At 45.2% G+C, this 16,702-nt stretch overlaps 1 protein-coding gene across 7 annotated transcripts in view; it reads right to left on the bottom strand.

Moving 5' to 3' along the window:
• Nucleotides 1–16,702, bottom strand: part of kcnq5a (potassium voltage-gated channel, KQT-like subfamily, member 5a) — a 112,099-nt gene continuing 95,397 nt past the window's right edge. For 6 of the 7 annotated variants that reach the window (XM_055902334.1, XM_055902336.1, XM_055902337.1 and 3 more), the window contains 2 exons: nt 9,323–9,449; nt 1–5,289 (listed from right to left, as the gene is read on the bottom strand). In XM_055902334.1, coding sequence (XP_055758309.1) covers nt 4,177–5,289; nt 9,323–9,449 — 1,240 coding nt within the window. In that variant the 3' untranslated portion in view covers nt 1–4,176. The remainder of the gene's footprint in view (nt 5,290–9,322; nt 9,450–16,702) is intronic. The other variant, XM_055902341.1, reaches the window with a different exon arrangement.

The following is a 16,702-nucleotide window of genomic DNA, read 5'->3' as shown; positions in this document are numbered from 1 at the left end:
TACTTTCATGTTTGTAGTTTATTGATGTATAATATTACAATTCATTTTGTATTTCTCCTCCACAGAGATCTTGTAACCTCTGTTATGTGCACTTTAATACATTAATTTGAAATAATTAGGAATGTTAACATTATCAACCATGTATTTTCAAGGGCAATTCTGCCGTATTCATTATCTCCAGCACCAAAACAGTATCTACATACACGGAATGTACAAAACATTAGAAACACCTTCCTAATATTGAGTTCCACCCCCCTTTGCCTTCAGAACAGCCTCAATTGGTAGGGGCATGGACTCTACACTGTGTCGAAATCGTCCCACATGATGCTGGCCCGTGTTGACTCCAATGCTTCCCACAGTTGTGTCAAGTTGACTGGATGTCTATTGGGTGGTGGACCATTCTTGATACACATGGGAAACTGTTGAGCGTGAAAAACCCTGCAGCATTGCAGTTCTTGGCACACTCAAACCGGTGCGCCTGCCACCTACTACCATACCCCGTTCAAAGGCACTTAAATCTTTTGTCTTGCCGATTCACCCTCTGAATGGTACACATACACAATCCATGTCTCAATTGACTGAAGGCTTAAAAATCACTCTTTACAATTATCCTGTCTTCTCCCCTTCATTTACACTGATTTAAATATATTTAAAAGGTGACATCAATAAGGGATCATAGCTTTCACCTGGATCCACCTGGTCAGTCTATGTCATGGAAAGAACAGGTGTTCCTAATGTTTTGTACACTCAGGGTGTTTCTCAAAATGCATACAACTGTGCTCCGAGCACGCAAATTGGAGCATGGGAGGGTCAGAGTATGAGCCAAAATCAAAGTATGTGAAACGGAGGACTGAGAGCACTTCTTGAATGCGTACTCTGTTTAAGTAATAATGCCCGGTGTTTGGAGGATATATTGGCACTGGTGTTGTAAATGCCAATATATCCTCCAAAGTATTAAAAGTAAAGAAAAGTGTGATTTTCAAAACCTGCAATGAGTTTCTAGCCAGAGGGAGGGTATTTTCTTGCTCCCCACATCCCCACAAGTCTCATAGTGTTAGGGAATCACTGTTAAATAAATGTTTATTTTTTAATGTTCACGTAGAACTTTTTCACTTTATATATTTTTTCTACAAATGCGCCGTTTTCACATATGAAGACACTGTAATTGTGCTGGAGATAATGAAAATAAGGTTGAAAAGTGGTGGAATTGCCCTTTTAGGCTTGTTTTGGATAATAAATGACAGTACAAGTGATATAGAACATGTACTGTAGTAGATTTGCAGCCATTAAAAGTGTGTTATCCAAGTTTCAGAAACTGAGCTTACACCTGTATGAGTTATTCTACGTAGCTAGGCACTGAGCTACACATGCAGCCCAGTGGAGAAAAAATAGATATAATCATATTAAAATGCAAGAAAGGCACTGTTAAGCATTTACAGAATAAACTAAGGGAAATTAACCATTAATTAACCAGTCAATTTTATATAACTTCAGTCTGCAGACCAAGCATGACATTTCTTCAAAGGAAGACTCCATACTCTATAGTTAACTAAGTGGATTTGATACTCAGCCTTCTTCCAATGGAGCTGAACTCTACAAGTACCTCCTGTCTGTCACATTGTTTTGATAATGTATCTGAAAAACATTTAATTACAGAGCATAAAACCACCAGTTACATATGCAGGTTCCAAAGTCTCCAAACGATTGTGCTTTCAGTTGCGCATTTATCGTACCAACTCCGCTCAAACACTGCGGCCATAGTCATATAATATCCCTTTTTAACACACAGCTATGTAGATTTTGCAGGTCACATACTGTATTAACATAAATGATATACAGGTAACTGCCAAAATAAAGGAAACACCAACATAAAGTGTCTTAATAGGGCATTGGGCCACCATGAGCTGCCAGAACAGCTTCAATGTACCTTGAAATAGATTCTAATGTCTGGAACACTATAATTTGGTGTTTTGTTGATGGTGGTGGAAAACGCTGTCTCAGGCCTCGTGTTTCAGAATCCCCCATAAGGGTTAATTGGGTTGAGATCTGTTGATTGAGAGAGACACACACACACGAAAATATACTACAGTTTACTATAGAATAATACAGTACTTACTATAGAAAATAATAAATATTATAAGAATATTATACTACAAAATGTAGTATCCCTCGATCATGTGTAGTACTTACTATAGAATGTTGTAGTATACTGTAGAATACTATAGTAAATACTACAGTATTATCCCGACAAAAAACAGCAGTAAATACTACAGTAATGTCTGCAAAAACACATTTTTTTTAAACTATAGTAAATACTATAGTATTTCATTTGTATATACCCTGACCATTCCCCTACTCGATATTGCAATTTGTGCCACCCATAAGTGAGAAACCTACATGCCAAGTATAGACCATATATTGTGTTCCTTACAGGCTATAGAAAAGAGCAGAAGCTCTGAACTATCTGTTCAGACCCCAGTCCTATCTACCTACAGGTTATGCAAAATGTGCTCTTTTATTAGTTCTCCAGAAGGTTTCTTGAAGGATGAAGCCTTCACTTCTATGTCAAAGATTATAATACAATAACACTATAGTAAATACTACAGTAATGTCAGCAAAAACACTACAGTAAATACTACAGTATATTACAATCCGCAAAAACACTACAGTAAATACTATAGTATATACTACAGTTTTTCTCTACAGTATTTACACTATAGTTAACAGTAAATACTACAGTGAAGTCTGCAAAAACACTACAGTGAATACTATAGTATTTATACCAGAGTATACTATAGTATTTTTTCATGTGCGCACAAACACACACACCCTTTAATAAACAACTTCTGCTACTTTGAGACCCCTCTTTCAAAGTCACTGAGATCTTCTAGCCATGGCAGCCAAAATAATGGGCAACTGGACCTTTTTATACATGACCCTAAGCATGATGGGATGTTAATTAACTCAGGAACCACACCTGTGTGAAAGTGCCTGCTTTCAATATACGTTGAATCGCTAATTTACTCAAGTGTTTTCTTTATTTTGTCAGTTATCTGTACATATTGCATTCTACAGTGTAATTGTTAATCAGCTAAGCCAAGTGCACTTATGCACCATAAAAACAAATGTGTTGAATGGAAGCTGTCATCGTTAACTCGACAGAAGACATTTAAGACTGTTGTGTCTGTCTCTTCTTCAAGAACAAAAAGGTGCAAAATAGAGGAAATCAAAATGGCTGACACAATTTTGTGCATATTCTCATTCAAGAGCAGGCATCTGTGTTCAGGCTGAGTGGCAGTCAAACAGTGCTGCTGCCTGTGTACCACAAGGGAGTGGTACACATGAGCTGTAAGACAAGAAACCCTGCATTCTGTAGTGTTTATTGTGACCTACAACTGCAGTGTACCACAGCCTTGTTTCACTATCTACTGTATCACAGTCATAACTGATCTTATTTGGCTGCTGTTTGTCTTTCACTAAATGCCTTTAAAAGTCAAAAACAATGAATCCTACTGGAGCACGCAATCAGCAAATTGGATTTGTTGAAAATCAAATGGCCTCACAAGATTGTATAATTTATTAGGAAAATAATTTACAAATATACTTCATTAGGGTTATCTTCTTATGTTAATATCAAATGAATGATTGTATTATCTATTACTAAATGGTGAGCGTGTTAGGTATACTTGGGTAATAATAGCTGACTGCTCCAAATTGCCTCTCAAGGGTTTGGAAGATACACGAATGGAACATGCAGGTAAACAGGTGAGATGTGGGCTTATGAGGTTGGACTCAGCCATCATATCTGTGGTTCCAAGGCTATCGAAGAGGCTCGGGGGCTTGAATGCTCTCGACCCTAAAGTGCGGTTTAGACATGCGGTGGTCATGCATAGTCGAGAGATCAAACAGTATCACTATCTGACTAACCTCTCTTTTGTTCGATCTCCCCTTCCCCTGTTAGTTTCTCAGCTTGTTGCTGTTTTAGGAAATAGTCCATGCAATGATATGCACGAGAGGACATCTTTTGTTGACATCTCAAACATCTTAAAAACAGAGTTATAATCAACAGTTTCAAATCTTTTTTTTTTTGTCCAGTGAATCCTCTATGCTGGATGGCCGTATTAGTAATGTGTGTGTTGGGGGGAAGGGGTTATTTTATTCACTCCTATGGAATAGTTATTTTAGTCGTACATGGGGAGGCTGGTTGAGGGACTCTGCACTGTCCATTGTGGGGATGTGGGGTCTGATCAAACTGCTTGAGGACCCCCCATCTTCAGTCATCAAGAGGTCCAAGCAGCCAGTACCGTCTGCTGTGGGATGGGACAGGAAGCCACTCTCCTGGGACAGGAAATCAAACTGGTCCATCTGCGGCTCCAGGTCACAGACAGTGATGAAAAGGTCTTTCTCACGCCAGTTGCTAACGTCGGGGTTGCCATGGGAGCCATCACTGGAACTGCTACGGTTGCCGAGGGGGGAGGACAGGTTGGGGGGGTTGTCTGCAGATGGCTGGGTAAGGTTGTGTGCTGACCAGGACTTCCCCAGCCCCTGTCCCTGTCCCCGCTCAGAGGGTACCCCCTCACATCCAGAGGAGAACAGCAGCAAGGGGTCCACCTCCAGGCTCAAGTGCCTCCTCCAGGGGCCTTCTTCCCTCAAGTGGGGCTTCCCCCTCAGCTGCACCCTGCTCTGGGCATGTTCCCTCTCTCTGTCCTCCTCTCCATTGTCCACCCTGGAGCCCACCATCACAGAGGGGCCTGAGCTCTCCTCCAGCCTACCCCTTCGAGGAGCATCCGGGGTGGGGCAGAGGGGTCGCCTGTGCTGGGGGCCAGTGGTGGGCAGCTGGATGGTGGCGGCACCAGCGGATGGTGGAGGGGGCAGGAGGTTAGGGAAATGAGCTCGCTTGGGGAAACTACTGGGGGTGGCGAGGAGCGGGTAGGTGCTATCAGGGGGCAGGAAGGGCAAGGGTGTGAGGGATGCGGTGGAGGCAGGGTAGGAGGGGGGGCAGGTGTTGAGGGTGAGCTCGCTGGGGGCCAGTATGAGCTGGAGGCCCCTGGAGAGATGGTCACCTGTTGTTGATCGGGACATACCCCCACCCCCCTCACCTGGATGCCCTCTTACACATTCCCCTCCCAGGGGGGAGCCAGAGGACAGGTCCTTGCTGAGGATGGAGCTCTGGTAGTCGGATGTCTGGTGCTCCAACTCGAAAAGGGGCAGGGAGGAGAGGGTGAGGGCAGACGAGCCCTGCCTGTACACATCTAGCAGAGAGTCCAGCTTTGACTCTATGGACGTCACCTGGGGGGGGGGGGGGGGGGGGGGGTGACAGTTATAAGCAACAAGGGTTCACTGTGCAAGTGACAAACACACACTATAGACACTAAACAAAAATATATACGCAACAAGCAACAATTTCAAAGATTTGACTGAGTTACAGTTCATATAAGGAAATTAATCAATTGAAATAAATGAATTAGGTCCTAATCTAAGGATTTCACATGACTTGGAATACAGATATGCATCTGTTGGTCACAGATACCTTTAAAAAAAGATAGGGGCGTGGATCAGAAATCCAGGCAGTACCTGGTGTGACCACCATTTGCCTCATGCAGCGTGATATATCTACTTCGAATAGAGTTGATCAGGCTGTTGATTGTGGCCTGTGGAATGTTGTCCCACTCTTCAATGGCTGTGCGAAATTGCTTGATATTGGCGGGAACTGGAACAAGCAGTCGTACACGTCAATTCAGAGCATCCCAAACATGCTCAATGGGAGACTTGTCTGGTGAGTATGCAGGCCATGGAGGAACTGGGAAATTTTCAACTTCCAGGAATTATGTACAGACCCTTGCAACATGGGGCAGTGCATTGTCATGCAGAAAAATGAGGTGATGGCGGCGGATGATTGGCACGACAATGGTCCTCAGGATTTCGTCACGGTATCTCTGTATTCAAATTGCCATCGATAAAATGCAATTGTGTTTGTGGTCCGTAGCTTATGCTTGCCCATACCACAACCCCACCGCCATCATGGGGAACTCTGTTCACAATGTTGACATCAGCAAACCGCTTGCCCACACGAAGCCATACATGCTGTCTGCCATATGTACAGTATATACTGTAGTCCAGTCAAGGCCATTCTATACAACTATTGCTGTATGTATACTATTCTATATACATATTCTACAGATATACTACATATTCTATCCACATACTGTCCATAATGTCTATACATCCCATCACATATACATACAGTACCAGTCAAAAGTTGACACACCTACTCATTCCAGGTTTTTTCTTTATCTTTACTATTTTCTACATTGTAGAATAATAGTGAAGACATCCAAACTATGAAATAACACATATGGATTCATGTACTAACCAAAAAACAAATCAAAATATACTTTATATTTGAGATTCTTCAAAGTAGCCACCCTTCGCCTTGATGACAGCTTTGCAAACACTTGGCACTTTGCAAACACTTTAAGAAGTGTTAAAAGTTAATTTGTGGAATTTCTTTCCTTCTTAATGCGTTTGAGCCAATCAGTTGTGTTGTGACAAGGTAGGGGTGGTATAGAGAAGATAGCCCTATTTGGTAAAATACCAAGTCCATATTATGACAAGTACAGCTCAAATAAGCAAAGAGAAACGACAGTCCATCATTACTTTACTTTGAAGGTCAGTCAGTCCAGAACATTTCAATAACTTTGAAAGTTTCTCCAAGTGCAGTCGCAAGAACCATCAAGCGCTATCATGAAACTGGCTCTCATGAGGACCGACTCAAGAAAGGAAGAACCAGAGTTACCACTGCCGCAGAGGATAAGTTCATTAGAGTTTCGAGCCTCAGAAATTGAAGCCCAAATAAATGTTTCACAGAGTTCAAGTAACAGACACCTCTCAACATCAACATTATCAGAGGAGACTGCGTGAATCAGGTCGTCATGGTCGAATTTCTGCAAAGAAACAACTGCTAAAGGACACCAATAAGAAGAAGAGACTTGCTTGGGCCAAGAAACACGAGCAATCATGTCTTTGTGAGATGCAGAGTAGGTGAATGGATGATATCCGCATGTGTGGTTCCCACCGTGAAGCATGGAGGAGGTGTGATGTGTGGGGTTGCTTTGCTGCTTACACTGTCTGTGATTTATTTAGAATTCAAGGCACACTTAACCAGCATGACTACCACAGCACGACAAAGCCTATTCCCCCTCAGGAAACTAAAAAGATTTGGCATGGGTCCTGAGATCCTCATAAGGTTCTACAGCTGCAACATCGAGAGAATCCTGACCGGTTGCATCATTGACTGGTACGGCAATTGCTCGGCCTCTGACCGCAAGGCAATTCAGAGGGTAGTGCGTACGGCCCAATACATTACTGGGGCAAAGCTGCCTGCCATCCAGGACCTCTACACCAGGCGGTGTCAGAGGAAGGCCCTAAAAATTGTCAAAGACCCCCGCCACCCCAGTCATAGACTGTTCTCTCTACTACCGCATGGCAAGCGGTACCGGAGTGCCAAGTCTAGGACAAAAAGGCTTCTCAACAGTTTTTACCCCCAAGCCATAAGACTTCTGAACAGGTAACCAATGGTTACCCGGACTATTTACATTGTGTCCCCCCCCCCCCCCCCCCCCCCAACCCCTCTTTTACGCTGCTGCTACTCTCTGTTTATCTTATATGCATAGTCACTTTAACCATACATTCATGTACATACTACCTCAATTGGCCTGACCAACCAGTGCTCCCGCACATTGGCTAACTGGGCTATCTGCATTGTGTCCCACCTCCCGCCAACCCCTCCTTTTACGCCACTGCTACTCTCTGTTCATCATATATGCATAGTCACTTTAACCATACCTACATGTACGCCTGTAAGCCTGTAAGCCTGTAAGCCTCAATAAGCCTGACTAACCGGTGTCTGTATATAGCCTTGCTACTCTTATTTTCAAATGTATTTTTACTGTTGTTTTATTTCTTTACTTACCCCACACACACACACACACACACACACACACACACACACACACACACACACACACACACACACACACCTTTTATTCGCACTATTGGTTAGAGCCTGTAAGTAAGCATTTCACTGTAAGGTCTACTACACCTGTTGTATTCGGCGCACGTGGCAAATAAACTTTGATTTGATTTGATTCTGTAGCAATCCCATCTGGTTTGCTCATAGTGGGACTATCATTGGTTTTTCAACAGGACAATGACCCAACACACCTCCAGGCTGTGTAAGGGCTATTTGACCAAGAAGGAGAGTGATGGAGTGCTGTATCAGATGACCTGGCCTCCACAATCCCCCAACCTAAACCCAATTGAGATGGTTTGGGATGAGAGTGAAGGAAAAGCAGCCAACAAGTTCTCAGCATATGTGGGAACTCCTTCAATACTGATGGAAAAGCATTCCAGGTGAAGCTGGTTGAGAGAATGCCAAGAGTGTGCAAAGCTGTCATCAAGGCAAAGGGTGGCTACTTTGAAGAATCTAAAATCTAAAATATATTTTGATTTGTTTAACACTTTTTTGGCTACTACATGATTCCATGTGTGCTATTTCATAGTTCTGATGTCTTCACTATTATTCTACAATGTAGAAAATAGTAAAAAAAATAAGAAAAAGCCTTGAATGAGTAGGTGTGTCCAAACTTTTGACTGGCCATCGAAAGTGAGCATTTGTCCACTGAAGTCAGTTACGACGCCGAACTGCAGTCAGGTCAAGACCCTGGTGAGGACCACGATCATGCAGATGAGCTTCCCTGAGACGATTTCTGACCGTTTGTGCAGAAATTCTTCCGTTGTGTAAACCCACAGTTTCATCAGCTGTCTGGGTGGCTGGTCTCAGATGATCCCACAGGTGAAAAAGCTGGATGTGGAGGCCCTGAGCTGGGGTGGTTACATGTGGTCTGCGGTTGTGATGTCAGTTGGACATACTGACAAATTCTCAAACACAACGTTGGAGACGGCTTATTGTAGTGAAATGAACATTAAATTCTCTGGAAACAGCTATTTTGGACATTCCTGCAGTCAGCAAGCCAATTGCACTCCCTCAAAACTTGCCATCTGTGGCATTGTGCTGTGTGACAAAACTGCACATTTTAGAGTGGCCTATTATTGTCCCAAGCACATGGTGCACCTGTGTAATGATCGTGCTGTTTTATCAGCTTCTTGACATGCCACACCTGTCAGGTTCATGGATTATCTTTGCAAAAGAGAAATGCTCACTAATTTCTGGGATATTTTATTTCAGCTCATGAAACATAGGACCAACACTTTACATGTTGCGTTTATATTTTTGTTCAGTATAATTGGCTCAAACGCTCACCTGTCTCTGCACTTTACACACACGTCCCAGCATACTCATGTCCTCCAGTGTGTCCCCATCAGGGTGAAGCTTGTCCCTGATCCTTTTGTCCATGGAGATCTGGCCCTTACCCAGTATCTGATCCACCCTATGATACACACATTTCATTGAATTAAATAGTGGACTTTGATAGCCAGTTGGTACATTATATTTTCACATGGGTCAGACAGGTGGTTTTACGTGTGAAGTTTCACATGTACTTTTTCCTTTCTTGACAAAAATAATTCCCCACATGTGGCATTTCTTTCACTCGTAAATCTTCCCACTTTCAGCTACATCTGGTCACCCATTCAGGTCTGCACCTCCTAGCACATCCAAATCAAATGTTATTTGACCGAGACGCACCGCGACAGAAAGACAATCTAATTTAAAGCATCAGAGCCAGCGAAACAGTGCCCCTCTGTCTCAGTACTTCTAGACCAAGTATCTGATGCTGTCTGGACCAAATTAATAAGGCATGTCATACTATTTCTGGCCAGACAGAATCAAATATTGTACATGGGCTACATATAGAGGGGCGCTGTTTCACTAGCTCGCATGCTTTCTCCAGTGACATAGATTTATCAGAGAGGAAGAGGCGAAGCGAGAGGGCTCACTCTCGCCAGAATTTGTCCAGAATAAGCCCAATGTGTTTCTATGGGCATAATATGCAGACCTAAGGTTTTCGCCTGCCTTCCGCCTTTGGAACAAAAACTTCCATTGTTAGGGTGGAGACATGTGCATCTCGTCATTATATACGGATCTCTGGGTTCAGCCTCTTGCGAATTGGAAAGGAAAGTTGTTAGGATGCTGGAGTCCCCTAAAATAAATGGATATTTCGCCATAATAGGCTATAATTACTCCTGTCTAAATACAATTATAAAAAATTATTCACCAGGGAGCATGACTTAGCCACAGAGGACCATTAGCTTATTTTATTTATTTGTTTTATAAATAGCTCTGTATTGTTTCAAATCACAATCGTTTAGGCCTATGCCTATTTGGGAAGCCCGCAATTTGGTTAACGCGCGTGGCAATAGGTCTAGCTGATTGAGTTGTGGCTGTCAGTGATACACATCTAAAATATATGTGAAAATAATGTGTCTTGAGTATAATTGAAAATGTTGCATGAAGAAGTGGATTGGTGTGTGGCAAAGATATGGCGGATCTCTATCCTGAATGCGCTCAGCTGTCTCCCGCCAATTCTGCCACATTCGTTGTTTTATTGTGTGAATTGTTTTTCCTTTGATTGTTTATTTGTTTGATCAATTCCCAATAACTTGTGTCACCAGTAGGTCGTGAAAATGTACAGTTAATCCCCCATCATTTGGTCACATGAATTTCTGCTAATGCATGTTTTACTTATGCTACAGTCATTCTCGGAGTTCACAACCTGCTCCATTTGTGAGAAACACATTTTGTTTTATTTCATAACCATTACTAGTTTTGTAAAAAAACATATATATATATTTTGTATTTTGTTTGGAGTGCTCCATGTGAGCAATGAGCACGTGTCTGGTTTTCTCTTTCCTGATAATGTTGAGTGAGCACGTGCACCTGAGCACAAAGAAGTAGGTCTCCTTGGCCTGCTGGATTTCTGATTGTCATAACTCATCACGTCCACCCCTAATAAGCGGAGCCTAGTCATTTTTTCTTCACCTCACACAGAAGTATGTTTTTTTAACATCCATTGCTCAGTATATGAAAAATATTTCCAAAACTCCCGGCCTGGATGATCACCAAGCCTAGGTGAGAAAGAGCAAAATCTAGAAGAAAAAGAAACGCACACCTATTAGGCGAGGTGCTGGCTAGCGGAGTGGAAAACTTGAAAATAAAGGAGGAGGTGGTTTTCTGACCTTCCTTTGGTCGTATTCTCGCGGGGCAGAAATCTCAGAGACCAATTGGTACACTCTGATTTACCACCCCAAGATATTCCTGAACAACCTCTATTTGCACCCCTACTGGATGGAAACTACAAGTGTAATGGCTGTGCTCAATGCAATGGCACTTATAAATGTAGATCCTTCAAACACCCACAAACAGGGAAACAGATCCCAATCAAAGGTGTTATCACGTGCTCCACTAAGGCAGTTATTTATCTTTTAACTTGTCCTTGTGGTAAAAATGATGTGGGTAAAACAAAGCTCGAATTAAAAGTGCGTATCTCAGAGCATCATAACACCATTAGGTGCAAAAACTTGACTTCCTCAGTTGCGGCCCACTTTTTAGAAGCAAACCACTCGATTTCGTCTCTGCGTTATATTGGCATCGAACATGTAACCCTCCCTAGGAGAGGGGGTGACCTTGATAATTTATTGTTAAAACGAGAGGCTGCCTGGATCTTTAATTTAAAGACCCTTGCTCCCTTCGGTCTCAACGTAGACTTTGATCTGAAGCCATTCTTGTGATTATTGTGACTTTGCCATTTGTGTTTTGTCCATTTGTGTAGTCTAAAATGAATCTATGATCGTATGCTATCCATTTGTTTTTTGTATGCTGTTCTTTGTATGCTATTTTAATATTTGATAATTCATCAATGATATTAGGCCACACTTGGCCATGATTACAGACACCTGTGTCTTTTGACACTATATAAACGAGTCATACGGCAGTGTTTGATCATACCCTGATGAAGACAGCTTGGCTGTCGAAACGTTGGACATTACATTTTTGCATCTGAGCTCCTAGAGTGTGCGGCTCTCCTTTATTTTCGAGAAAGAGCAAAATGTCATGATCTGATGATTCCATATATCTAGTGGAAACTTCATTGAAATACAGCGGTCTGTCAGGAGCTCACTGGTGCGGAAAACTCAGAGGGCCCGGAATAGGCTAGTTGATAGATATAATATTGCTAGTTCGCTAGTGACAGCTTCTTTAACTTTTAGATTTTTATCATTTAACTTTTTATGATTAACCAGGTGACAATGATTTTGAGAAACGAAAACATTATTATTTAAATGAAACTGTTCCACGAAAATGCACACATAAATATAATCATAACTGGCACGCAGATCGGTAGAAATGGTAGAAGAAATTGTAAGCTTCCTCAAACTTGAACCTCACGAGCTGCCTATGGTCTTTACTTTAACACTCATTAAAACAATTATGAACGCGCAAGCGTGTGCACACATAGGAGGTCCCTGGAAAAACATGACCGCCTAAGGAAATCAAAGGTCCCTCCAACTGACTCCTTTTGGCGCTGGCCCTGCTCCCATCCGGGGACCGGTCAGGGCCGACCCTGCTTAGCTTCCGAGGCAAACCAACAGGGGGATGCAGGGTGCTATGTTGCTGGAATGAATGTGCCAAAACTTGCAACTGTAAACAAGGCAGCGAAAGCAAAGGCCAGGGTAACATCACCAAAGATATGGAAAACGGCAAGAAGTGGTTTCCATGCAATATTTTGTTTTGCTATCAATACTTTAGGGTTTATGTTTTGCTTTCGATATCATTATTTCTGTTTGCAATACGTATAATTGTCTCCTCTACTTCTGTAGTTTTGCTTGATATTGACATCAAAATTATAGTTTTAACCATGTTTTTAGGCTATATGGTGTTTAAAAAAAAGTATTGATTAAAAAATGTACTTTGTTTACAAACATTGGAGTGAAACAAGCTTATATTTTGGGTTCTGGTGGGCTACAACATGAGACATTTATTTACAAGTTATATAAAACAAAAATCAATGGGTACATTTAATTAATTTATACATCCAAAAATGGATGTAGCATTTGAAAGTGAACCATTAACAAAAAATTATTCTGTCCACTGTTGTAACGGTGGTCCTCCTCCTCTTCAACCGAAAAGGAGGAGTAGTGATGGAACCAAGGCGCAGCGGGTTGTGAACACATAATTTATTAAAGAAAACACGAAAACACGAACGTGACTAAAACTAACAAAACAACAAACGGTGTAGACAGACCTGGACGACGAACTCACATAAACACGAAGAACGCACGAACAGGGAAAATAGCCTACACATAAATGACGATGTACAAAACAAACCGAACAGTCCCATATGGTGCGACAAACACTGACACAGGAGACAACCACCCACAACTAACACTGTGAAACAACCTACCTAAATATGACTCTCAATTAGAGGAACGCCAAACACCTGCCTCTAATTAAGAGCCATACCAGGCAACCCATAAACCAACATAGAAACAGAAAACATAGAATGCCCACCCAAACTCACGTCCTGACCAACTAACACATACAGCAAACTAACAGAAATAGGTCAGGAACGTGACATAACCCCCCCCATAAGGTGCGAACTCCGGGCGCACCAGCACAAAGTCTAGGGGGGGTCTGGGTGGGCATCTGACCACGGTGGTGGCTCAGGGCGAGGTCCCCACCCCACCATAGTCAATCCCAGCTTACCTCTCCCCCTACAAATGACCACCCTCATATTACCCCCACTTAATCTTTTGGGTAACATCGACACAAGGGGCAGCACCGGGATAGAGGGATAGCTCAGGACAGAGGGATAGCTCAGGACAGAGGGATAGCTCAGGATAGAGAGGTAGCTCAGGATAGAGAGGTAGCTCAGGATAGAGAGGTAGCTCAGGATAGAGGGGCAACTCCGGACTGAAAGGCAGCTCCGGACAGAGAGACAGCTCTGGACTGAGGGGCAGTTCTGAATAAATAGCCGCTCTGGGCTGAGGGACAGCTCATGACTGGCTGACGGCTCTGGACGCTCATGGCTGGCTGACGGCTCTGGACGCCCATGGCTGGCTGACGGCTCTGGACGCTCATGGCTGGCTGACGGCTCTGGACGCTCATGGCTGGCTGACGGCTCTGGACGCTCATGGCTGGCTGACGGCTCTGGCAGATCCCGTCTGGTTGGCGGCTCTGGCAGATCCCGTCTGGTTGGCGGCTCTGGCAGATCCCGTCTGGTTGGCGGCTCTGGCAGATCCCGTCTGGTTGGCGGCTCTGGCAGATCCCGTCTGGTTGGCGGCTCTGGCAGATCCTGTCTGGTTGGCGGCTCTGGCAGATCCCGTCTGGTTGGCGGCTCTGGCAGATCCTGACTGACGACTGGCTCTAGCGGCTCCTGACTGACTATCGGCTCTGACGGCTCGGGACAGACGGGCGGCTCTAATGGCTCGGGACAGACGGATGGCTCAGACGGCGCTGGGGAGACGGATGGCTCAGACGGCGCTGGGGAGACGGATGGCTCAGACGGCGCTGGGGAGACGGATGGCTCAGACGGCGCTGGGGAGACGGATGGCTCAGACGACGCTGGGGAGACGGATGGCTCAGATGGCGCTGCGGAGACGGATGGCTCAGACTGCTCCAGTCTGGCGGAAGGCTCTGTAGGCTCATGGCAGACGGGCAGCTTTGCAGGCTCATGGCCGACGGGCAGTTCATGCGCCGTTGGGCAGACGGCAGACTCTGGCCGGCTGAGACGCACTGTAGGCCTGGTGCGTGGTGCCGGAACTGGAGGCACCGGACTGGGGACACGCACTTCAAGCCTAGTGCGGGGAGCAGGGACAGGGCACACTGGATTCTCAAAACGTACTATATGCCTGGTGCGTGGTACCGGCACTGGTGGCACCGGGCTGAGTGCACGCACATCAGGACGAGTACGGGGAGAAGGAACAGTGTGTACAGGGCTCTGGAGACGCACAGGTAGCTCAGTGCGTGGTGCCGGAACTGGAGGCACCGGGCTGGAGACACGCACCATAGAGAGAGTGCGTGGAGGAGGAACAGGGCTCTGGAAACGCACTGGAAGCCTGGTGCGTGGTGTAGGCACTGGTGGTACTGGGCTGGGGCGGGGAGGTAGTGCCGGAAATACCGGACCGTGCAGGCGTACTGGCTCCCTTGAGCACCGAGCCTGCCCAACCTTACCTGGTTGAATGCTCCCCGTCGGCCGACCAGTGCGGGAAGGTGGAATAACCCGCACCGGGCTATGTAGGCGAACCGGGGACACCATGCGTAAGGCTGGTGCCATGTAAGCCGGCCCAAGGAGACGTACTGGTGGCCAGATATGTAGGGCCGGCTTCATGACATTTGGCTCAATGCCCAATCTAGCCCTACCAGTGCGGGGAGGTGGAATAACCCGCACTGGCCTATGCACCCGTACAGGAGACACCGTGCGCTCTACTGCGTAACATGGCGTCTGCCCGTACTCCCGCTCTCCACGGTTAGCCTGGTAAGTGGGCGCAGGTCTCCTACCTGCCCTTGGCCCACTACCTCTTAGCCACCCCCCAATACATTTTTGGGTGGTACTCACGGGCTTTTCGGGCTTCCGTGCTAGACGCGTCCCCTCATAACGCCGGTTATGGGCTTGATTCTCCGGTCTCCAGCCTTGCTTCCTTGCTGCCTCCTCATATCGCCGCCTCTCTGCTCTCGCTGCCTCCAGCTCAGCTTTAGGGCGGCGATATTCCCCTGGTTGAGCCCAAGGACTTTTCCATCCAGCTCGTCCTCTCAAGTCCAGTAGTCCTGTGTATAATCCTGCTCGAACATCCGCTGCTTGGTTCTGGAGATTTGGTGGGTGGTTCTGTAACGGTGGTCCTCCTCCTCTTCAACCGAAAAGGAGGAGTAGTGATGGAACCAAGGCGCAGCGGGTTGTGAACACATCATTTATTAAAGAAAACACGAAAACACGAACTTGACTAAAACTAACAAAACAACAAACGGTGTAGACAGACCTGGACGACGAACTCACATAAACACGAAGAACGCACGAACAGGGAAAATAGCCTACACATAAATGACGATGTACAAAACAAACCGAACAGTCCCGTATGGTGCGACAAACACTGACACAGGAGACAACCACCCACAACGAACACTGTGAAACAACCTACCTAAATATGACTCTCAATTAGAGGAACGCCAAACACCTGCCTCTAATTAAGAGCCATACCAGGCAACCCATAAACCAACATAGAAACAGAAAACATAGAATGCCCACCCAAACTCACGTCCTGACCAACTAACACATACAACAAACTAACAGAAATAGGTCAGGAACGTGACATAACCCCCCCCATAAGGTGCGAACTCCGGGCGCACCAGCACAAAGTCTGGGGGAGGGTCTGGGTGGGCATCTGACCACGGTGGTGGCTCAGGGCGAGGTCCCACCCCACCATAGTCAATCCCAGCTTACCTCTCCCCCTACAAATGACCACCCTCATATTACCCCCACTTAATCTTTTGGGTAACATCGACACAAGGGGCAGCACCGGGATAGCGGGATAGCTCAGGACAGAGGGATAGCTCAGGACAGAGGGATAGCTCAGGATAGAGAGGTAGCTCAGGATAGAGAGGTAGCTCAGGATAGAGAGGTAGCTCAGGATAGAGGGGCAACTCCGGACTGAAAGGCAGCTCCGGACAGAGAGACAGCTCTGGACTGAGGGG

This window comes from Salvelinus fontinalis, chromosome 37 (genome assembly GCF_029448725.1).
Source record: "Salvelinus fontinalis isolate EN_2023a chromosome 37, ASM2944872v1, whole genome shotgun sequence".
NCBI lineage: Eukaryota > Metazoa > Chordata > Actinopteri > Salmoniformes > Salmonidae > Salvelinus > Salvelinus fontinalis.
The sequence above is the reverse complement of the archived record's forward strand: the minus strand, read 5'-3'. Positions and strand labels throughout refer to the sequence as shown.